Consider the following 25,193-nt stretch of genomic DNA (forward strand, 5'->3'; position numbering starts at 1 on the left):
TGACTTACCGTAATATAACCACGTTGATCGAGTGTCGTTATATTACGCTAACTCATACCTCCATTCCCACATCACTCCATAGATTCAAGTTCGTATAATCGTGAAGTTTTAAAATGAACAAAGTGTAACGATGTCTCTAACGTGACTCGTATTGAATCGAAAGAATTAGTGCAACTCTAAAGAAGCGTTCCCCGAGGGAAGTGTATAAATGATTGTTCACGTCAATGTGATTCAATTCAAACAATAATGTATTCCGGTACGAGAAGTGTAACGAATCATGATAACGAATAGTATGCAACCGTAGTGATAAAAATAGTGATGGCGATACTCACCTAGAGTAGTGATGGTAGTAACAAGAAGTGGTAGATAGTAAGGAACACCGGTGTGACACCGATAGTAAGTTGAAACGATGGCGAATAACAATCTGGGAGACAGAGTTCCCGAACAAGTATGACTAATGAAGTCGTCGTCATCCTTATGCGTATGAATCTTAAGTTTACGTGTATTACCGGGAAGCGGTAGATTACAGATTCGCATGATGAAAACTTGGTACCATTAGGAAGTTGCTTAAGAATGATTCAAGTATAATGCACAAGTAGTCAAGTAAGTGCTATCTATAGCAAATGTATGTCAGAATGTGTGATGACCCGGAAAATTTCGACTAATTTAAACCAATTCTCTAAAATAAAAAGGTCGAAAAATAATAAAAAGAACGTAGCGCGTCGAAACTTAAAAGTCTAAAACTAAGAATTAAAGGTTGCGTCTAAAGGTATTAAAGCTTAAACGAAATTCTATATCCAAAACGGAAATTACTTAAAAAGGTACTAAAATATTAAAACGGCGTCGCAAAATTCTAAAGCACCTAAATCTTAGTCTAAAGAAAAAGCACTTAAGGGATTTTACGGCAAAGACTAAAAATCTAGAAATAAAAATAACTATGGCAAAAACTATGACTTAAAACTAATTACGAGCGAAAAATACAAATATTACGAATAAACGATAAAAATACAAATTGTAATTAAAATGATAAAAATACAAATTTTTATAAAAATATTATTTTTATATTATATATTTTATAAAAGTATTAATTTTTTTATAATTATAAAAGTAATTAAAACTTAAATTACAAATTAAATTAAAACTAAAACTAAATATTAAAATAAATAACCCTAAATAATAATAATAATAATAATAATAATAATAATAAATAATACCCCGTAATAAATGCTGAATAAGGGTTTCTGGCGTGTCAGATCAGGCCATGCGACCGCATGGTTTTAAGGCACCCAGCTCATGCGACCGCATGGGCCTGGGTTCCAGGTTTTTTTTTTATATTGTTTTTCTAAAAATTATATATAAATATATTTACACAAATATATATTAAAAATATAGCGTTTCGCCGAGTCCCCGGTAGCGGCGCCAAAAACTTGAAGTTATGCGAGGTGTATACAAAATAGTAGTAATTTTTACAAGAAAATACTATTAAATACGATACAATTTTTATTAATTTACGGATGTGATATACCTAAACCTCGCTACAACACTTATAGGCAGTGTACCTAATCGTAGAGTAGTATAGTTTTTAGTAAGTCCGGTTCGTTCCACAGGGAGACGACTTATTTTACACTATATTTTTAAACAATTATATTTGTACAAAATATATTATATATAATAATAATATATAAAAGGGGGTTTACCGTTTAATGACCGGTTTGTCGATTTTAAAACTTAAGCGTAAATATAAATGACAATAATTAAAGTGCGTTAAATAAATAACAATATAATAATTATGCTTATTTAAACTTCCGTAACCATGATGTTTGACGTTTTAATTATTTATTACCCTGGGTTAATTGTCCTTTGTCCTGGATGTATTTGAAACCTATCTGGTTTTTGTCCATAATAGTTCATCGGTCATAATTATAAAATGCTCGGCAAATTTAACCTTATACCCGAAGTCAAATATTCCAACTAATTGGGGATTCGAACTGTAACAAGGTCTTAATACTTTCTTTAATGAATACACCAGGTTATCGACTGTGTGTAAACCAAGATTTTAATACTTTGTTAACAATTACACCAATTACCCTTGAATGTAATCCACCCCTGTTTTAATGAGTCCATTGACTATTAATCCATCCCCGTGTCTGGTCAAATGAACAATAATTTGTATTTATAAATATCCCGCCCATCGTATCTGATTAAGCGTATGTGGTTATATATAGATACGTCAAATTGTAACCTTTATATTAAATTAACAAGGTATCGTTAATTTAATATAAACTCGTTAATTTAATATAAATCCCATTAATAGCCCATAGTCTAATTTTCACAAGTGTCGTTCTTTTGTCCAAACCCCAATTATGGTCCAAAGCCCAATTACCACATCTTAATATTTAGCCTAACATCACGATTACTTCGGCTCAAATAAGCATAATAATAACTTAAGTACGAGACATTAATTTAAAAAGGAGAACATAGTTTACATTGATTATTTATCGCGTAGTGTTACATGGACAGAACTTTGACTTCAAAACCCGTAAAATAACCTTTACATAACCCAAACTAATCTAATATAAAACTAACCTATACTATATATATATATATATATATATATATATATATATATATATATATATATATATATATATATATATTTATTTATTTATTATATTACAGAGGGAGTATGATAAAAATTGGTGTGTTTAAACTGTCAAAATCGTTGCCTTTTATAGATGTGGCCTGATTTCTGAAGCCATGCGATCGCATGGAATTTGCTCTTCCAGGCCATGCGATCACATGGCCAGCTGGATCCAGCCACATTGTTTTGTTTTCTTCTTTGTCGGCGTTATTTAATATAATATATAATATATATAAATAATTTATATAATTATTTAAATATTATATTATATTCTTGTGCATAGTAGACTTGTAATTTTTGGTCCGTTGAGTCGGGCGTTGATAGTTGGCTCAGGTCCCGGTTCCGGTTTTTCGAACGTCCTTTCGTATAATTTAATATCTTGTACTTTGCGTTTTGCAATTTGTAATTTGCACAAAAATTATTTTCCTTAACTCCTAAAATCCGCGCAAGTCTTTAACTCACTTTTAGTGGCACTTTTGAGTAGACTATGGCTTTAGTGGCACTTTTCAGGCTTTAGTGGCACTTTTCAGGCTTTAGTGGCACTTTTTCTTCAATTCTTTAATCCTCGTGCTTTGTCTTCACATTTATTTATTTAAATGATTACAACTTAAATAGAATAATTACAACTAAAAACTTTACATATTGGGATGATATTGCGACTAAATATATGTTCGTTTGGAGCACTATCAGATATCCTGTTGGTCAGAAAATTTTTTTAAAAAAATTGCTGAATGGTACGGTCCTGTTTATGACTTTCAAAATTGCAATTTTAATGGGAACCAAAATCTAGTAATCGGCAAAGTCCTAGTCAAGCTCTGGGGACACAAACTAATGAACACAGTTGCAGAGGTAACTACAGCAGGAGGTAAGGTATTTTATGTTCAAATCTTTGAAGACTCCAATTGTATTGTAGAAATTGAATGGAAGAACAATCTGTTTTTGAAACTCAAAGCAATACGAGCTGCAAGTCGGATTATAGATCAGATCAGGTGTATTCAGATTCAGATAACGAGGACAACGACTTACCTCCGGTATCGAAAAATCAAAAAGTCTCCGGCGATGCTTGTCACTCCAAAAAACACGCCACATCAGCTTCAAATTTCGATAGCAATGATGACCTTGGAAACTCCACACCTAACGGCCACAAATCATTTAATGATCCCATTGAAAATTCAACCGTGAGTGATAGCTCAACTATTGAGAATTATCAAAAAGAGAATGTTTTAAATACAGATCCATCTGTGAAAGATTCCCCAATTACCGAGGTTGTTCCAGATAGCCCTCCAAAGTCGGTTCATATTAAAGGTAATTTAACCCCCAACCATGACCCCAACCTTAATGAACCAACTCAAACAAACAAGATGACCCCCAGCCCATTTAACCTTTCAAACCTGAGCCCATCGAGTTCTAAGTCTAGCCCAACTCTTCCCCCCATTAGCCCAACAACAACAGACCCAATTGGCCTGGTAAATCACTGTTTTGATCCATCTTATTCTTCATTCGAATGTTTTTCACCTTCTGGTACAAACAAAAATGAAAATGATAACCCTTCAATCTTCACCTTTGCTTCTCAACCCCCTTTACCTAACAACCCCCAAAATAAATCCCCCACCACTCTCCCACAGAGCATCAAATTATCGAAAAAAGCACCATCCATTGGCAACCCTAGTAAGAAACGCAAAACCTGCCATGATAAAGCTAACTCCAAATCTTCTGCCTCATCGAGAAACACTTGGTCAAAAATTAGGATATGGAGCTCCTCTTTGAAAATATTAAATGCCAAAGCTAAAGCTAGAATTCCTAAAGGCAATCACAAAGTTAATGGTAGAAAGGCAAATTCAGGAAGCAAAAAACCGCTGAAAGGATCAAGCAGAACAAACACTGAGCAGACACTTTTGGATCATTCACTGAGTTACAACCAAGTGGGCTCGATTCTAGGTCTATCCAGGAAACTGCAACCACTGTAAGGAAGATTACCTTTTTCGTGCTTTATTTTAAATCGTTTACAATGAAGATGTTGTCACTTAATATTAGAGGCTTAGGAAAAGATGATAAAATCAAACTAAATTGGTTTAAAAACTTAATTTATAAAGAACAACCCTCTGTCATTGCGTTGCAAGAAACTAAATGCAGAAATTTTCCTGAATGTTGGATCGAGAAAATATGGGGTAATGAGGGGTATAATTATGCTGTAAAAAACTCAACAGGAAATTCGAGCGGGATTCTTACTGTTTGGGACCCTAAGCTGTTTATTGCTAACTGTGTTGTTGAACGAGATTCCTTTATTGTGATAAAAGGAAAATGGAAAGATGCAGGTACTGAGCTCATAATTGTCAATGTTTATGGCCCTCACACGGATGTTGCTAAAAAGAAAATGTGGGAAGATCTTAGTGATGTAATGAACTATGATAAGGCAATGTGGGTCCTGTTAGGTAATTTTAATGAGGTTCGATCCGAGCTTGAAAGAAGAAACACAAAATTTCTTGAACACCGCGCCAAACGTTTTAATAGCTTCATCAAAGACAACAACCTAACTGATATCCCACTTGGGGGAAGAATTTACACGAGAATCAGTACGAATGGAGTGGAATTCAGTAAACTTGATAGATTCCTGGTCTCAGAAAATTTTCTCCAACAATGGCCAAATACTCACGCTTTCGTACTTAACAAGAAACATACGGACCATTGTCCGATAATGCTTAAAGAAGGAAATGTAGACTTCGGACCTAAGCCTACAAAAGTTTTCGATGAATGGCTACATCATAAGGAAGCACCGGATGTAATCAAGGCAGCATGGTTAATGGAGGTTAAATCCTCATATCCCGATTGCATCTTTCGCGACAAATTGAAAAATGTCAAAACCGAACTCCGTAAATGGTACTCTACCGCACCCGGGAAGCTAAAAGCTGAGATTGATGAGTTAACTAAGTTGGTTAATAATTGGGAAATCAGAGCAGAAACTGAGGTCCTGAATGATTCACAATTGAAAGAGTGGATGGTTGCTCGGGATAATTTGATCAAAAAGGAAAAAGCAAAGCTAGAAATGTTAAAGCAAAAATCCCAGTTCAAATGGGCCTTGGAAGGAGATGAGAATTCCAAATTTTTTTCATAGCGTGATTCGTAGAAGGCAACAATAAAACAACATCCATGGTGTGAAAATTGCAGGGGTCTGGTCAACATATCCCGAGGACATAAAGAAAGAAGCACTTGTTTACTTCTCTTCACTGTTTGAAAAAAAGACATCCGAAGGTCTCGAACTCAATGATTGGGACGGGCCACGACTAGATAGTAATATGGTTAATAAATTGGAAGCTCGTTTTAGTGAAGAAGAAATTATTCAAGCGATCAAAAGTTGTGGCAGAAACAAAGCCCCCGGCCCGGATGGTTTCAACATCCTATTCTATGTTAAATTTTGGGACATTATCAAAGAAGATCTTGTGAATGCCCTGAATTGGTTCTGGGAAAATGAAAAGATCTCTAACGGGTGCAATGCATCTTTTATCACTCTTATCCCCAAGGTAAGTGACCCGCTAAACTTTTCTAATTACCGCCCTATTAGTCTTATTGGTAGCTATTATAAAATTCTATCTAAAATTCTAGCCAATAGAATTAGGGTAGTTATCCCGTGGTTAATCAGAAAGGAACAAAGCGCCTTTTTAAGTGATAGATGCATACTAGACGGTATCTTAATTGCACTTGAAACCTTAGAGGAACTTAAGGCAAAAGATCTAAAAAGTTTTATTTTTAAAGTGGACTTTGAAAAAGCCTTTGACTGCTTGGATTGGGACTTTCTTTCTAGATTGACGGGATTCATGGGTTTCGGATCCAAATGGGTCAATTGGATTCGAGCTTGCCTTGCATCCACCTCTATCATGGGTCCCCGACCAACCAATTTTTTCCTAAAAGGGGGGTAAGACAAGGAGATCCTCTTTCTCCTTTCCTTTTTATTTTGGCAAGCGAAGGCTTAAATCATTTACTTAAACTTGCCATTAATAAAGGTATTATAAAAGGTGTAGAAGTAGGAAAAGATAAGGTCTCCGTGTCGCATTTACAATATGCCGACGATACGATCATTTTTGGCAAATGGAATAAGGTTGAGGTTAGAAACATATTGAAAATTCTAAAGTTCTTTGAAAACCTATCGGGCCTCAAAATTAATTTGAATAAGAGTTGTGTGTATGGAATTGGTACCACGAAAGTTGAATCTTGCGCGCTTGCTTCTTGGTTCGGGTGTATGGAGGGTAGTTTTCCATTCAATTACCTAGGGTTACCTATAGGCGCAAATCTCAAACTTTACAAAAATTGGATACCCGTTATCGATAAATTCAAAAAAAGGCTCTCTACTTGGAAGGCCAAGTCGTTATCTTTTGGTGGCCGTCTAACCCTCATAAAAGCAACCTTAAATAGCATCCCCCTTTATTACTTTTCTCTCTTCAAAGCCCCTGCTCGTGTCATCAAGGAACTAGAAGGTATGCGTCGAGACTTTTTTGGGGCGGGACTTTTGATAATAAAAAGATGGCTTAGGTAAATTGGAAGTTAAATTGTCTACCTTACGACTTCGGTGGTTTAAATGTCGGGTTTCTTAATTTTAAAAACCTCACACTACTAACAAAATGGTGGTGGAGATTCTTAACCTTAAAAAACTCTCTTTGGGTTGAAGTAATTAAAAGTATTTATGGTGATCATGGGGGGCTAGGATGTCTTTCACCACAATCGAGTTTAAACCTTAAAAAATTTTCGGGTCGAACGCGATTTTCTATCATTAATATCGAACACACCCTAAACAAGTTAGGGTGTGATATTTCTAATGCTTTCGTTAAAGTGATAGGCACAGGCTCGGACACAAGCTTTTGGGATGAAGTATGGTGTGGTAGCGAAGCGTTCTTTCTCAAATATCCCAGGCTACATAGACTCGAACTCAACAAAAAAGCTTCGGTCGCCGACAGAATCTCTTGGTCAGACAGCAGGCCGATTATAACCTGGGAATGGACCTTGCAACCAAGGTGGAGGGCATCTGATGATCTCGAAAATCTGGAAAAAGCTATAAGTGTACTATAGTGACCCGAACTTTTCCATGTTTATATATATATATTAAATGAAATTGTTATTTACATGATTAAGTGTTTCCAACATGTTAAGCAATCAAACTTGTTAAGACTTGATTAATTGAAATAGGTTTCATATAGACAATTGACCACCCAAGTTGACCGGTGATTCACGAACGTTAAAACTTGTAAAAACTATATGATGACATATATATATGGATATATATATATATAGTTAACATGATATTATGATAAGTAAACATATTATTAAGTATATTAACAATGAACTACATATGTAAAAACAAGACTACTAACTTAATGATTTTTAAACGAGACTTATATGTAACGATTATCGTTGTAAAGACATTTAATGTATATATATCATACTAAGAGATATTCATACATGATAATATCATGATAATATAATAATTTAAAATCTCATTTGATATTATAAACATTGGGTTAACAACATTTAACAAGATCGTTAACCTAAAGGTTTCAAAACAACACTTACATGTAACGACTAACGATGACTTAACGACTCAGTTAAAATGTATATACATGTAGTGTTTTAATATGTATTTATACACTTTTTAAAGACTTCCATACACTTATCAAAATACTTCTACTTAACAAAAATGCTTACAATTACATCCTCGTTCAGTTTCATCAACAATTCTACTCGTATGCACCCGTATTCGTACTCGTACAATACACAGCTTTTAGATGTATGTACTATTGGTATATACACTCCAATGATCAGCTCTTAGCAGCCCATGTGAGTCACCTAACACATGTGGGAACCATCATTTGGCAACTAGCATGAAATATCTCATAAAATTACAAAAATATGAGTAATCATTCATGACTTATTTACATGAAAACAAAATTACATATCCTTTATATCTAATCCATACACCAACGACCAAAAACACCTACAAACACTTTCATTCTTCAATTTTCTTCATCTAATTGATCTCTCTCAAGTTCTATCTTCAAGTTCCAAGTGTTCTTCATAAATTCCAAAAGTTCTAGTTTCATAAAATCAAGAATACTTCCAAGATTGCAAGTTTACTTCCAAGTTTTCTAAATCCATTCCAAATAATCATCCAAGATCAAGAAACCTTTCTTACTTACAGTAGGTTATCTTTCTAATACAAGGTAATAATCATATTCAAACTTTAATTCAATTTCTATAACTATAACAATCTTATTTCGAGTGGAAATCTTACTTGAAATTGTTTTCGTGTCATGATTCTGCTTCAAGAACTTTCAAGCCATCCAAGGATCCTTTGAAGCTAGATCTATTTTTCTCATTTCTAGTAGGTTTATCCAAGGAACTTGAGGTAGTAATGATGTTCATAACATCATTCGATTCATACATATAAAGCTATCTTATTCGAAGGTTTAAACTTGTAATCACTAGAACATAGTTTAGTTAATTCTAAATTTGTTCACAAATAAAAGTTAATCCTTCTAACTTGACTTTTAAAATCAACTAAACACATGTTCTATATCTATATGATATGCTAACTTAATGATTTAAAACCTGGAAACACGAAAAACACCGTAAAACCGGATTTACGCCGTCGTAGTAACACCGCGGGCTGTTTTGGGTTATTTAATTAAAAACTATGATAAACTTTGATTTAAAAGTTGTTCTTCTGGGAAAATGATTTTTCTTATGAACATGAAACTATATCCAAAAATCATGGTTAAACTCAAAGTGTAAGTATGTTTTCTAAAATGGTCATCTAGACGTCGTTCTTTCGACTGAAATGACTACTTTTACAAAAACGACTTGTAACTTATATTTCCAACTATAAACCTATACTTTTTATGTTTAGATTCATAAAATAGAGTTCAATATAAAACCATAGCAATTTGATTCACTCAAAACGGATTTAAAATGAAGAAGTTATGGGTAAAACAAGATTGGATAATTTTTCTCATTTTAGCTACGTGAAAATTGGTAACAAATCTATTCCAACCATAACTTAATCAACTTGTATTGTATATTATGTAATCTTGAGATACCATAGACACGTATACAATGTTTCGACCTATCATGTCGACACATCTATATATATTTCGGAACAACCATAGACACTCTATATGTGAATGTTGGAGTTAGCTATACAGGGTTGAGGTTGATTCCAAACTATATATAGTTTGAGTTGTGATCAATACTGAGATATGTATACACTGAGTCGTGGATTGATTCAAGATAATATATATCGATTTATTTCTGTACATCTAACTATGGACAACTAGTTGTAGGTTACTAACGAGGACAGCTGACTTAATAAACTTAAAACATCAAAATGTATTAAAAGTGTTGTAAATATATTTTGAACATACTTTGATATATATGTACATATTTGTTATAGGTTCGTGAATCGACCAGTAGCCAAGTCTTACTTTCCGACGAAGTAAAAATCTGTGAAAGTGAGTTATAGTCCCACTTTTAAAATCTAATATTTTTGGGATGAGAATACATGCAGGTTTTATAAATGATTTACAAAATAGACACAAGTACGTGAAACTACATTCTATGGTTAAATTATCGAAATCGAATATGCCCCTTTTATTAAGTCTGGTAATCTAAGAATTAGGGAACAGACACCCTAATTGACGCGAATCCTAAAGATAGATCTATTGGGCCTAACAAACCCCATCCAAAGTACCGGATGCTTTAGTACTTCGAAATTTATATCATATCCGAAGGGTGTCCCGGAATGATGGGGATATTCTTATATATGCATCTTGTTAATGTCGGTTACCAGGTGTTCACTATATGAATGATTTTTATCTCTATGTGTGGGATGTGTATTGAAATATGAAATCTTGTGGTCTATTGTTACGATTTGATATATATAGGTTAAACCTATAACTCACCAACATTTTTGTTGACGTTTAAAGCATGTTTATTCTCAGGTGAATACTAAGAGCTTCCGCTATTGCATACTAAAATAAGGACAAGATTTGGAGTCCATGTTTGTATGATATTATGTAAAAACTGCATTCAAGAAACTGATTTCGATGTAAAATATTTGTATTGTAAACCATTATGTAATGGTCGTGTGTAAACAGGATATTTTAGATTATCATTATTTGATAATCTACGTAAAGCTTTTTAAACCTTTATTTATGAAATAAAGGTTATGGTTTATTTTAAAATGAATGCAGTCTTTGAAAAACGTCTCATATAGAGGTCAAAACCTCGCAACGAAATCAATTAATATGGAACGTTTTTAATCAATAAGAACGGGACATTTCAGTTGGTTTCAGAGCGTTGGTCTTAGAGAACCAGAATTTTACATTAGTGTGTCTTATCGAGTTTGTTAGGATGCATTAGTGAGTCTGGACTTCGACCGTGTTTACTTGAAAAATGATTGCTTAACAAATTTTGTTGGAAACTATATATTTTTAACATGTGAATATTATGTGATATATTAATCTCTTAACGCGTTTGATATTATGTGATAGATGTCTACCTCTAGAACAAGTCCCATTGACTCACCTAATAATAATGAAGAGTCAAATGTAAATTGGAATGATTCATGGACTGATTCACAAGTTCCCGAAGAGGAACCGGAAGAAGAGTCGGAACCGGAAGAAGAATTGGAACCGGAAGAAGAATCAGAACCGGATGAAGAAATAGAACCGGTGGGGGTAATAATAAAATGGTTAAGTAAAAGAAAATCCTCAACCAACCGACCAAGGTTAATTATGGTCAATGGTGTTTCCGCCAAGGAAGCAAAATATTGGGAGGATTACCAATTCTCCGATGAATCGGATTCCGACGAGAATTCCGATGATGTTATAGAAATTACCCCAACTGAATTTAAAAAGGCAAAAGAAAATAATAAGGGAAAGGGCATAAAAATAGAGAAATCTAATTCCAACCCTGATGAACTTTATATGTATCGTCAACCCCCGAAGCCCTTAAGTTGTAACAATGACCCGGGAACCTCTAAACCACCAGGTTTTTCTAAACCGTTGTGGAAAACGACAGCTCGTATTAGGGGAACATCATATATCCCTAGAAACTTGGCAAAACGAACCAAAATCAAAGAAGAAGAAGAAACGAGCAAGTCGGAATAAGATAGTTGTATTCGTGTGGTGTAATATATGTAATATAGTGTGCTTATGCTTTATGATATATGTAAAAATTGCTTGTATTAATAAGTATTTTTTTTTATGAATCTAACTCTTGTCTATTTTACAGTATAAAAACACAAAATGGATAGACAACCCAATATTTTAAGAGACCTACCCGGAGACATGATTGATGAAATCTTGTCTAGAGTCGGTCAGAATTCTTCGGCACAACTATTTACGGCAAAATCAGTTTGTAAGACATTCGAAGAACGTTCCAAGAATGTCTTGGTTTATAAGAGACTTTCGTTTGAAAGATGGGGGATATCACATTGGGAAACCCATAAGTTACGATGTGTTTACTTTGACGCATATATTGCGGGGAACCCAAATGCTATTTTACGCAACGGGTTAAGAAATTATTTTGACTCAATGTATCCGAATATAGGACTTCATGATTTAGAAAAAGCGGCTAACATGCAACATAAAGAAGCATGCTATGCTTACGGGTTAGTAATGTTCGCTACTCACCAAAGCGAGAAAAAGAACATCGGGCTACAACTATTAAACAAAACGTTCCCACAAGTGACGGAGTCGGTAATTGGGGTAAGAAATTAGGTTTTTAGGTTATTACGAGACTGTTGGTCATTACGTAACCCTCGTCCCTTTGACGACGTTACAACACACTGTCTTATCAACGGCCATAACGGTTATGTTCCACAAGACCAAGGATGGGAAGTAGTCCTAGTAAAACCAGAATGCATGACTTGTTTCTGGACGTATGAATTACGTGTCTTTATTGCCTTTGCTGAACGACTTGTGTACTAGCTAGAATTATCTTCACAACTATCTTGTATCAAAGTTATTGTGTGCTATATTTCATGCTTTATGTAAAATAAGCGGTATTGTAAGTTTGTAAAATATTGTATAAAAGTTTGAACGCGAAATATTATTATAATCAGTTTTTCATATAGAATTGTAGTAGTTGAATTGTATATTAGCTACTAAGTATGAACTTAACGGGTAGGTACTACCCGAATTTAAACTTATAAAACGCTAATATGAAGAAAAAGCTTTTATAAATGAGTTCATATTATGCTACGAAATACTATTAACTACTCTTAATATTCTGTATGATTAACTTGTTCCATTTGACTATTTTGAAGGAAATGGCACCGACTACTCGACACACCGTGAATATGAATGAAGAGGAATTCCGTACTTTTCTAGCTTCAAACATAGCCGCAGTACAGGCTGCACTACATACCAACAATAACCTTAGATCTAGCAGTACAGGAAATCGTGTAGGATGCACCTACAAAGAATTCACTGCCTTCAAACCTTTGGAATTTGATGGAACCGAAGGACCGATCGGATTGAAACGGTGGACCGAGAAGGTCGAATCGGTATTTGCCATAAGTAAGTGTACTGAAGAGGACAAAGTGAAGTACGCTACGCATACCTTCACAGGTTCTGCGTTAACATGGTGGAATACCTATCTAGAGCAAGTGGGACAAGATGATGCGTACGCACTACCGTGGTCAGCATTCAAGCACTTGATGAACGAGAAGTACCATCCCAGAACCGAGGTCAATAAGCTCAAGACAGAACTTAGAGGGTTACGAACCCAAGGATTTGATATTACCATGTACGAAAGACGATTCACAGAATTGTGCCTATTGTGTCCGGGAGCGTTCGAAGATGAGGAAGAGAAGATCGACGTGTTTGTGAAAGGATTACCGGAAAGAATCCAAGAAGATATAAGTTCACACGAGCCCGCCTCCATACAACAGGCATGTAGAATGGCTCACAAACTAGTGAACCAGATTGAGGAAAGAATTAAAGAACAGACGGCTAAAGAGGCCAATGTGAAGCAAGTCAAAAGAAAGTGGGAGGAAAACGGTGATAAGAATCACCAATACAACAACAACAGCAATTACAATAATAATCGCAACAATTATCCCAACAATCGCAACATCAATCGCAGCTACAACAAACGGCCTAACAACAACAACAACAACAGCAACTACAACAATCATCCCAATAACAATAACAACAGCAACAACAACAACAATCAGAAGCAGCTATGCCAAAGGTGTGAAAAGTATCACTCGGGGTTCTGCACCAAATTTTGCAACAAGTGTAAAAGAAATGGTTATAGCGCGGTGAAGTGTGAGGTCTACGGACCAGGGGTTAACAGAACGAAAGGAACAAATGGTGTCGGAACGAGTAGTGTCGGAGCAAGTTATGCCAATGTAGTTTGTTATAAATGTGGAAAACCGGGCCACATTATTAGAAATTGTCCGAACCAGGAGAACACAAATGGACAAGGCCATGGAAGAGTTTTCAATATTAATGCGGCAGAGGCACAGGAAGACCCGGAGCTTGTTACGGGTACGTTTCTTATTGACAATAAATCTGCTTACGTTTTATTTGATTCGGGTGCGGATAGAAGCTATATGAGTAGAGATTTTTGTGCTAAATTAAATTGTCCATTGACGCCGTTGGATAGTAAATTTTTACTCGAATTAGCAAACGGTAAATTAATTTCAGCAGATAATATATGCCGGAATCGAGAAATTAAACTGGGTAGCGAAATATTTAAGATTGATTTGATACCAGTAGAGTTAGGGAGTTTTGATGTAATAGTTGGCATGGACTGGCTGAAGAAGGTGAAAGCAGAGATCGTATGTTAAAAAAATGCAATTCGCATTGTACGAGAAGAAGGAGAACCCTTAATGGTGTACGGAGAAAAGGGTAACATGAAGCTACATCTTATTAGTAATTTGAAGGCACAAAAACTAATAAGAAAAGGTTGCTATGCTGTTCTAGCACACGTCGAGAAAGTACAAACTGAAGAAAAGAGCATCAATGATGTTCCCGTCGCAAAAGAATTTCCTGATGTATTTCCGAAAGAATTACCGGGATTAACCCCACATCGATCCGTTGAATTTCAAATAGATCTTGTACCAGGAGCTGCACCAATAGCTCGTGCTCCTTACAGACTCGCACCCAGCGAGATGAAAGAACTACAAAGCCAATTACAAGAACTTTTAGAGCGTGGTTTCATTCGACCAAGCACATCACCATGGGGAGCTCCTATTTTGTTTGTCAAGAAGAAGGATGGTACATTTAGGTTGTGTATTGACTACAGAGAGTTGAACAAACTTACCATCAAAAACCGTTATCCACTGCCGAGAATTGATGACTTATTTGATCAACTACAAGGCTCGTCGGTTTATTCGAAGATCGATTTACGTTCTGGATATCATCAAATGCGAGTAAAGGAGGATGATATTCCAAAAACTGCTTTTAGGACGCGTTATGGTCATTACGAGTTTATGGTTATGCCGTTTGGATTGACTAACGCACCAGCTGTGTTCATGGACCTTATGAACCGAGTGTGTGGGCCATATCTTGACAAGTTTGTCATTGTTTTCATCGATGACATACTTATTTACTCAAAGAATGATCAAGAGCACGAAGAACATTTGATAAAAGTGCTAGAAGTATTGAGGAAAGAAAAACTGTACGCTAAGTTTTCAAAGTGTGCATTTTGGTTGGAAGAAGTTCAATTCCTCGGTCACATAGTGAACAAAGAAGGTATCCAGGTGGACCCGGCAAAGATCAAAACCGTTGAAAAGTGGGAAACCCCAAAAACTCCGAAGCATATACGTCAATTTTTAGGACTGGCTGGTTACTACAGAAGATTCATCCAAGATTTCTCCAAAATAGCAAAACCCTTGACTGCATTAACGCATAAAGGGAAGAAATTTGAATGGAAGGATGAACAAGAGAAGGCGTTTCAATTATTGAAGAAAAAGCTAACTACGGCACCTATATTGTCATTGCCTGAAGGGAATGATGATTTTGTGATTTATTGTGACGCATCAAAGCAAGGTCTCGGTTGTGTATTAATGCAACGAACGAAGGTGATTGCTTATGCGTCTAGACAATTGAAGATTCACGAGCAAAATTATACGACGCATGATTTGGAATTAGGCGCGGTTGTTTTTGCATTAAAGACTTGGAGGCACTACTTATATGGGGTCAAAAGTATTATATATACCGACCACAAAAGTCTTCAACACATATTTAATAAGAAACAACTGAATATGAGGCAGCGTAGGTGGATTGAATTGTTGAATGATTACGACTTTGAGATTCGTTACCACCCGGGGAAGGCAAATATGGTAGCCGACGCCTTGAGCAGAAAGGACAGAGAACCCATTCGAGTAAAATCTATGAATATAATGATTCACACTAACCTTACTACTCAAATAAAGGAGGCGCAACAAGGAGTTTTAAAAGAGGGAAATTTAAAGGATGAAATACCCAAAGGATCGGAGAAGCATCTTAATATTCGGGAAGACGGAACCCGGTATAGGGCTGAAAGAATTTGGGTACCAAAATTTGGAGATATGAGAGAAATGGTACTTAGAGAAGCTCATAAAACCAGATACTCAATACATCCTGGAACGGGGAAGATGTATAAGGATCTTAAGAAACATTTTTGGTGGCCAGGTATGAAAGCCGATATTACTAAATATGTAGGAGAATGTTTGATGTGTTCTAAGGTCAAAGCTGAACATCAGAAACCATCAGGTTTACTACAACAACCTGAAATCCCGGAATGGATATGGGAAAACATTACCATGGATTTCATTACTAAATTGCCAAGGACTGCAAGTGGTTATGATACTATTTGGGTAATAGTTGATCGTCTCACCAAGTCAGCACACTTCCTGCCAATAAGAGTAGATGACAAGATGGAGAAGTTAGCACGAATGTATTTGAAGGAAGTCGTCTCCAGACATGGAATACCAATCTCTATTATCTCTGATAGGGATGGCAGATTTATTTCAAGATTCTGGCAGACATTACAGCAAGCATTGGGAACTCGTCTAGACATGAGTACTGCCTATCATCCACAAACTGATGGGCAGAGCGAAAGGACGATACAAACGCTTGAGGACATGCTACGAGCTTGTGTTATTGATTTCGGAAACAGTTGGGATCGACATCTACCATTAGCAGAATTTTCCTACAACAACAGCTACCATTCAAGCATTGAGATGGCGCCGTTTGAAGCACTTTATGGTAGAAAGTGCAGGTCTCCGATTTGTTGGAGTGAAGTGGGGGATAGACAGATTACGGGTCAGGAGATAATACAAGAAACTACCGAGAAAATCATCCAAATTCAACAAAGATTGAAAACCGCCCAGAGTCTGCAAAAGAGCTACGCAGACAGTAAAAGAAAAGATATAGAGTTTGAAATTGGAGAAATGGTCATGCTTAAGGTTTCACCTTGGAAAGGCGTTGTTCGATTTGGTAAACGGGGGAAACTAAATCCAAGGTACATTGGACCATTCAAGATTATAGATCGTGTCGGACCAGTAGCTTACCAACTGGAGCTACCTCAACAACTCGCGGCTATACATAACACTTTCCACGTCTCAAATTTGAAGAAATGTTTTGCTAAAGAAGATCTCACTATTCCGTTGGATGAAATCCAAATCAATGAAAAACTTCAATTCATTGAAGAACCCGTCGAAATAATGGATCGTGAGGTTAAGAGACTTAAACAAAACAAGATACCGATTGTTAAGGTTCGATGGAATGCTCGTAGAGGACCCGAGTTCACCTGGGAGCGTGAAGATCAGATGAAGAAGAAATAACCGCATTTATTTCCAGAAGATACGTCAACACCTCCAACTGCTTAAAATTTCGGGACGAAATTTATTTAACGGGTAGGTACTGTAGTGACCCGAACTTTTCCATGTTTATATATATATTAAATGAAATTTTTATTTACATGATTAAGTGTTTCCAACATGTTAAGCAATCAAACTTGTTAAGACTTGATTAATTGAAATAGGTTTCATATAGACAATTGACCACCCAAGTTGACCGGTGATTCACGAACGTTAAAACTTGTAAAAACTATATGATGACATATATATGGATATATATATATATATATATATATATATATATATATATATATATATATATATATATATATATATATATATATATATATATATATATATATATATATATATATATAGTTAACATGATATTATGATAAGTAAACATATCATTAAGTATATTAACAATGAACTACATATGTAAAAACAAGACTACTAACTTAATGATTTTTAAACGAGACTTATATGTAACGATTATCGTTGTAAAGACATTTAATGTATATATATCATACTAAGAGATATTCATACATGATAATATCATGATAATATAATAATTTAAAATCTCATTTGATATTATAAACATTGGGTTAACAACATTTAACAAGATCGTTAACCTAAAGGTTTCAAAACAACACTTACATGTAACGACTAACGATGACTTAACGACTCAGTTAAAATGTATATACATGTAGTGTTTTAATATGTATTTATACACTTTTGAAAGACTTCCATACACTTATCAAAATACTTCTACTTAACAAAAATGCTTACAATTACATCCTCGTTCAGTTTCATCAACAATTCTACTCGTATGCACCCGTATTCGTACTCGTACAATACACAGCTTTTAGATGTATGTACTATTGGTATATACACTCCAATTATCAGCTCTTAGCAGCCCATGTGAGTCACCTAACATATGTGGGAACCATCATTTGGCAACTAGCATGAAATATCTCATAAAATTACAAAAATATGAGTAATCATTCATGACTTATTTACATGAAAACAAAATTACATATCCTTTATATCTAATCCATACACCAACGACCAAAAACACCTACAAACACTTTTATTCTTCAATTTTATTCATCTAATTGATCTCTCTCAAGTTCTATCTTCAAGTTCCAAGTGTTCTTCATAAATTCCAAAAGTTCTAGTTTCATAAAATCAAGAATACTTCCAAGATTGCAAGTTTACTTCCAAGTTTTCTAAATCCATTCCAAATAATCATCCAAGATCAAGAAACCTTTGTTACTTACAGTAGGTTATCTTTCTAATACAAGGTAATAATCATATTCAAACTTTAATTCAATTTCTATAACTATAACAATCTTATTTCGAGTGGAAATCTTACTTGAAATTGTTTTCGTGTCATGATTCTGCTTCAAGAACTTTCAAGCCATCCAAGGATCCTTTGAAGCTAGATCTATTTTTCTCATTTCCAGTAGGTTTATCCAAGGAACTTGAGGTAGTAATTATGTTCATAACATCATTCGATTCATACATATAAAGCTATCTTATTCGAAGGTTTAAACTTGTAATCACTAGAACATAGTTTAGTTAATTCTAAACTTGTTCGCAAATAAAAGTTAATCCTTCTAACTTGACTTTTAAAATCAACTAAACACATGTTCTATATCTATATGATATGCTAACTTAATGATTTAAAACCTGGAAACACGAAAAACACTGTAAAACCGGATTTACGCCGTCGTAGTAACACCGCGGGCTGTTTTGGGTTAGTTAATTAAAAACTATGATAAACTTTGATTTAAAAGTTGTTCTTCTGGGAAAATGATTTTTCTTATGAACATGAAACTATATCCAAAAATCATGGTTAAACTCAAAGTGTAAGTATGTTTTCTAAAATGGTCATCTAGACGTCGTTCTTTCTACTGAAATGACTACTTTTACAAAAACGACTTGTAACTTATATTTCCGACTATAAACCTATACTTTTTCTGTTTAGATTCATAAAATAGAGTTCAATATAAAACCATATCAATTTGATTCACTCAAAACGGATTTAAAATGAAGAAGTTATGGGTAAAACAAGATTGGATAATTTTTCTCATTTTAGCTACGTGAAAATTGGTAACAAATCTATTCTAACCATAACTTAATCAACTTGTATTGTATATTATGTAATCTTGAGATACCATAGACACGTATACAATGTTTCGACCTATCATGTCGACACATCTATATATATTTCGGAACAACCATAGACACTCTATATGTGAATGTTGGAGTTAGCTATACAGGGTTGAGGTTGATTCCAAAATATATATAGTTTGAGTTGTGATCAATACTGAGATATGTATACACTGGGTCGTGGATTGATTCAAGATAATATATATCGATTTATTTCTGTACATCTAACTATGGACAACTAGTTGTAGGTTACTAACGAGGACAGCTGACTTAATAAACTTAAAACATCAAAATGTATTAAAAGTGTTGTAAATATATTTTGAACATACTTTGATATATATGTACATATTTGTTATAGGTTCGTGAATCGACCAGTAGCCAAGTCTTACTTCTCGACGAAGAAAAAATCTGTGAAAGTGAGTTATAGTCCCACTTTTAAAATCTAATATTTTTGGGATGAGAATACATGCAGGTTTTATAAATGATTTACAAAATAGACACAAGTACGTGAAACTACATTCTATGGTTGAATTATCGAAATCGAATATGCCCCTTTTATTAAGTCTGGTAATCTAAGAATTAGGGAACAGACACCCTAATTGACGCGAATCCTAAAGATAGATCTATTGGGCCTAACAAACCCCATCCAAAGTACCGGATGCTTTAGTACTTCGAAATTTATATCATATCCGAAGGGTGTCCCGGAATGATGGGGATATTCTTATATATGCATCTTGTTAATGTCGGTTACCAGGTGTTCACCATATGAATGATTTTTATCTCTATGTGTGGGATGTGTATTGAAATATGAAATCTTGTGGTCTATTGTTACGATTTGATATATATAGGTTAAACCTATAACTCATCAACATTTTTGTTGACGTTTAAAGCATGTTTATTCTCAGGTGAATACTAAGAGCTTCCGCTATTGCATACTAAAATAAGGACAAGATTTGGAGTCCATGTTTGTATGATATTATGTAAAAACTGCATTCAAGAAACTGATTTCGATGTAAAATATTTGTATTGTAAACCATTATGTAATGGTCGTGTGTAAACATGATATTTTAGATTATCATTATTTGATAATCTACGTAAAGCTTTTTAAACCTTTATTTATGAAATAAAGGTTATGGTTTGTTTTAAAATGAATGCAGTCTTTGAAAAACGTCTCATATAGAGGTCAAAACCTCGCAACGAAATCAATTAATATGGAACGTTTTTAATCAATAAGAACGGGACATTTCATGTACTCCCCCCTGCTAGTGGTAAACCGGATACATGGGCATGGAAGCATGAAAAGAATGGTAAATATTCTTCCGCTTCATTAGCTGCCATTTTAACGAATGCTTTCTTGGCCAATATACCCCTGCCCGAACCTACCTTGCTCAACAAGTTAATCCCACAAAAAATAGGAATTTTCATGTGGCGAGTGCAAAAAAATAGGCTCCCGATTAAAATCGAATTAGATAACAAAGGGATTGACCTTAACTCCGTTCTCTGCCCGGTTTGCAATGACAAAATCGAGAGTATTAACCATGCACTTGTCGCCTGCAAATCAGCTGCGTCTCTGTGGGAAAAGGTTCGGTTGTGGTGGGGTCTTGATAATCTCCCAATCGCGTCCTACTCTGATCTTGCCTTATGCTCTTCTCCGCATATTCGTGATAATTCGGGTGCTCAAATTTGGCAAGCAGTGATTTGGGTAACAACCTACTACATATGGAAAAATCGCAATGCCCTCGACTTTGGAAATAATGCATCAAGCATCCCCTGCCTTTTCTCGGATATCCAATCTAAGAGCTACGAGTGGATCAATTGTCGTGGTAGAAATATCGAACTCGAGTGGCTCACGTGGATTACCAATCCTAAATCATGCTCCTTCAATTTAAAATCAAAAGATGGAATAGGTTAACTTGTAGGTTTTTTTCACACTCTGAAATTTTGACCGAGGCTTTGTTTTGGGCTAAGTGAATGGGGGCTGAGTTGCTTTGTCGCCGAATTACCGGTACTGTAATTCATGTCTTCATTCGGCTTGTTTTTTTCAAGTTGTCCCAACGTAGTGTAGGTCTTAAAGAAAGAGTGTTTTTTCCTACGTTTGTCGAGTCCCTTTCCTGCATTTTAATTTCAAGTTCCTTTCTGTATATGTATGTTTATTTCGCTATAGTGTTTCGCTGTTTAGGAAGGGTTTTGCCCTCCTCTTTGTAATTACCCTATATATAATAAAATCTCTGTTGATCTTTCAAAAAAAAAAAAACTTAAATGGTCTATAAGATTAAATTAAAATTATGATTATGATAAAAAAAACAAAATGATAGATTAAATTATCATTACCAAATTACCAAATAGTCCAATAAAATAAATTAGAATTTGCGATTAACGTGAAGAATGAACACTCACTCCGACTTTCACAAAAAAATACAAACATAAAAAATGCAATCAAGCAAAAAAACATGGATTCTAGCTCTAATCTACATCACTCTCATCACAATCCCACTTTCATTAATTCAATTTCATATTCTTTCCGATGAACTAATCATATCAGATCATCACAAAATCACTCACAAAAAACATCCAAATCTTCCTCTACGTTTTAATTCCGATGGCACCTTCAAAATCCTTCAGGTTCTAAATTTCATTTCTGCAATTTTAATCATTAAACCTGTTAGTTAAGACATGAATATAATTTGATTGATTTAAACTTTGCTAATAAGGTTGCTGACATGCACTATGGAACTGGGTTGACTCGGTGTAGAGATGTTTTAAGTTCTGAATTTGAATGGTGTTCAGATCTTAATACAACATTGTTTTTAAAACGGATGATTAATCTTGAAAAACCTGATTTTATTGCTTTTACAGGTTCATTTCGTTTTCGAGCTTTTGTTATAGTCCTGTAATAATTTAGCTTCATCTGCTTAGTATATTTATTAATAATCCTTCCCATTATAATATTTAGAATTAGAATCAGAATTAGGATTAAAAAAAAAAAAAAAAAAAACAAATGCAAACTAGAGAATGCTGTAATTTCTTTTAAGTTTGTCATAGGGTTGAATTTTATCTTAAATGGATCAAATTGAAAGATTTAGGTAAATGGGAACGGGTCAATCGTGTTGAAAGTCGCCCAACCCTCGGGGGCGGAAACAGAAGGGGGCCGAGGGGGCGCCCGCCCCCAGTGGATTTGAAATTTTCAGCCCAAAAATTTTGTATTTTTTTTTTATTTTGCCCCTAAAGCCTTCATATTTGCCCAAATGCCTCCATATTTTGCCCAAAAAAAGTTGCAGCGAATGTGAACGCTTTTTAAAAAAAATTCTGGTTCCTCACTGCGGCAACCCTTTATTGTTAAATTCCTAAACTTCCATATTAATGAACAAAAAGTGTTTGTGGGTGAACCCTAACTTGCCCGTTCAACCTATATTGAAACCGACCTGTTTTAACCCAACACTTTTTTGACCTGTTACACTACTCATCCAACCCGCCAATCTCGACAACTGTTTTTTTAGCGTTAAATCTGTAACTCATTTTGTCTAGTTTTGGTAACTAGGGGATAACATATTCGGGTCAAGTACTGATGATGCAGCAGAATCATTATTCAAAGCTTTCGGTCCAGCAATGGAATCCAAACTACCATGGGCTGCAGTTTTGGGCAATCATGACCAGGAATCAACTATGACCCGTGAAGAACTAATGTCGTTTATCTCCCTTATGGATTATTCACTTTCGCAACCCAACCCGTCTACTCAAGTAGTAACAGAGATCGATGGATTCGGGAATTATGATGTGAGAGTATGGGGTCCACCAGGATCTCACTTAGCTAACCATACTATTTTCAATCTCTTCTTTCTAGATAGTGGGGACCGAGCCGTGGTCGATGGATTTAAAACTTACGGATGGATCAAGGAGTCTCAACTAAGTTGGTTACGTGGTGCTTCTAAGGTATGTTTTGCATAACGAGTAGAGGTGGCAGTTTCGACCCATTTACATCTGAAGGGGTGATTTCGGTTATATTTACATTGAACGGGTCAAATGGGAGAATTACACTAAATTTGGCTATTATTAAACGGGTCAAATGGGTTGAACAGGTTAAACGGGTCAAAAAAAGTTTGTTAGCGACTAAAGTTGTTTATCTATCTTTGCTTAATGGGTCAAGCCACGTAGATTCACCCCATTTGTCATGTACTAAAAAGGTTACCGGTTATTTTGACCCATCACCCAATCTACCCATCTTGCCACCTTTAATCTAACAAGCCAACTGTGGTCCTTATTCCTTCTGTGAGCCGATTCATTAGATTTGGATTTTATTAACATGCTGTAGGGTCTCGCAAACAGGGTCATTATCAAGAACACCATCAACCCGACAAAATTCCGTCACTGGCGTTCTTCCATATCCCGATCCCCGAAATTCGTTCCGGCCCATTCAGGGAAATTTACGGGGAGTATCGCGAACACGTAGCTTGTTCTAGAATGAATTCCGGAGTCTTAAAGACACTCGTGTCAATTGGAGATGTAAAAGCCGTGTTTATAGGCCATGATCATCTCAATGATTTTTGCGGGAATTTAGATGGTGTATGGTTTTGTTATGGTGGTGGTTTCGGGTATCATGGGTATGGGCGGGCCGGGTGGTCAAGAAGAGGTAGAGTTATAGTTGCGCAACTTAAAAAGGGAAAGAACGAATGGATGGGAGTCGAAAGTATTAAGACGTGGAAACGACTTGATGATGAGAAGTTGACGAAAATCGATGAGCAGGTTTTGTGGACGTCTGATTAATGCTTGTTGCAGATGACTGTACACAAAAAATTCGAGTGTAAATTCAACTCGAGTGATCATCGTTGCAACGAGTGTTTCTGCAGGATAGTGGTCTTGTTGATCAGGAATTTGACACAGTATAGTTTGTATGAATTTGATCTTGTGATGCATGAAAGGCAGCATTATGTGTCAATTGTATAACGAAACGATCGAATGAGACGATTAATATTTGTAACATGGCAGACAGTTGTTCTCATCGATTGTTTATAACCGTTTAGCATTCACTGCGTTTGTTTACATTTGAAAACGTGTTTATTTCTTACATTTGAATGACAAATAATATTGAACGTTCAACAATATGTGATGAACTATTTATGCCTAGTTGAATTGCCGCCTTAATCATTCAACACGTCAATTTACTTTGATTTCCTCCTTAAACTGTATCCAAAACACTATCAAATAATTATATTATTTATTCTTTATCTTTATTTATTCATTTATAATATAATGTTAATACATTAATTCTACATCATTCATAAAGTTCATCCCGAATGATTACTAAATAGGTTAGTGTCGTTCATCATCAGATTTAGTCGGAACCTTCGAATCATTCAAATTTTAAACCATTAAATATTTGTTCATTTTGTTTTATCAAACGTACCGATCAAGTTAATTCACCTTTTGTGGTTCTTGTCAGAAAATATAACTAGTTTCCAACCTGCAACTACACATCCATTACTTTATCCTTGAGAGTAGCTGAAATTGGTCATATTTATCAAAATCATTTTAACTTAACAC

The 25,193-nt window shown here is 35.1% G+C and overlaps 3 protein-coding genes across 3 annotated transcripts; all 3 read left to right on the forward strand.

Annotated features, from left to right (window-relative positions):
- The first annotated feature begins 4,649 nt into the window (after positions 1-4,649).
- On the forward strand, positions 4,650-5,753 carry LOC139901851 (uncharacterized). Its single transcript, XM_071884523.1, has one exon. It carries the CDS (start codon positions 4,650-4,652, stop codon positions 5,751-5,753), a length of 1,104 nt encoding a protein of 367 aa, XP_071740624.1.
- A 15,325-nt stretch (positions 5,754-21,078) lies between these two features.
- On the forward strand, positions 21,079-21,567 carry LOC139901852 (uncharacterized). Its single transcript, XM_071884524.1, has one exon. It carries the CDS (start codon positions 21,079-21,081, stop codon positions 21,565-21,567), a length of 489 nt encoding a protein of 162 aa, XP_071740625.1.
- A 516-nt stretch (positions 21,568-22,083) lies between these two features.
- On the forward strand, positions 22,084-24,700 carry LOC139898280 (probable inactive purple acid phosphatase 28). The gene is made up of 4 exons (XM_071881009.1): positions 22,084-22,277; positions 22,367-22,511; positions 23,194-23,585; positions 23,979-24,700. Exons 1-4 carry the CDS (start codon positions 22,086-22,088, stop codon positions 24,414-24,416), a joined length of 1,167 nt encoding a protein of 388 aa, XP_071737110.1. The 5' UTR covers positions 22,084-22,085; the 3' UTR covers positions 24,417-24,700.
- The last annotated feature ends 493 nt before the right edge of the window (positions 24,701-25,193 follow it).

Source organism: Rutidosis leptorrhynchoides, chromosome 3, assembly GCF_046630445.1.
Source record: "Rutidosis leptorrhynchoides isolate AG116_Rl617_1_P2 chromosome 3, CSIRO_AGI_Rlap_v1, whole genome shotgun sequence".
NCBI lineage: Eukaryota > Viridiplantae > Streptophyta > Magnoliopsida > Asterales > Asteraceae > Rutidosis > Rutidosis leptorrhynchoides.

Bases quoted from the DNA above. Each gene is read 5' to 3' on its own strand.
- LOC139901851 (XM_071884523.1), top strand. From the start codon at position 4,650: ATGAAGATGTTGTCACTTAATATTAGAGGCTTAGGAAAAGATGATAAA.
- LOC139901852 (XM_071884524.1), top strand. From the start codon at position 21,079: ATGTGGCGAGTGCAAAAAAATAGGCTCCCGATTAAAATCGAATTAGAT.
- LOC139898280 (XM_071881009.1), top strand. From the start codon at position 22,086: ATGCAATCAAGCAAAAAAACATGGATTCTAGCTCTAATCTACATCACT. The intron at 22,278-22,366 runs GTTCTAAATTTC...TTTGCTAATAAG, and splicing joins GCACCTTCAAAATCCTTCAG to GTTGCTGACATGCACTATGG. The intron at 22,512-23,193 runs GTTCATTTCGTT...TTTGGTAACTAG, and splicing joins TGATTTTATTGCTTTTACAG to GGGATAACATATTCGGGTCA.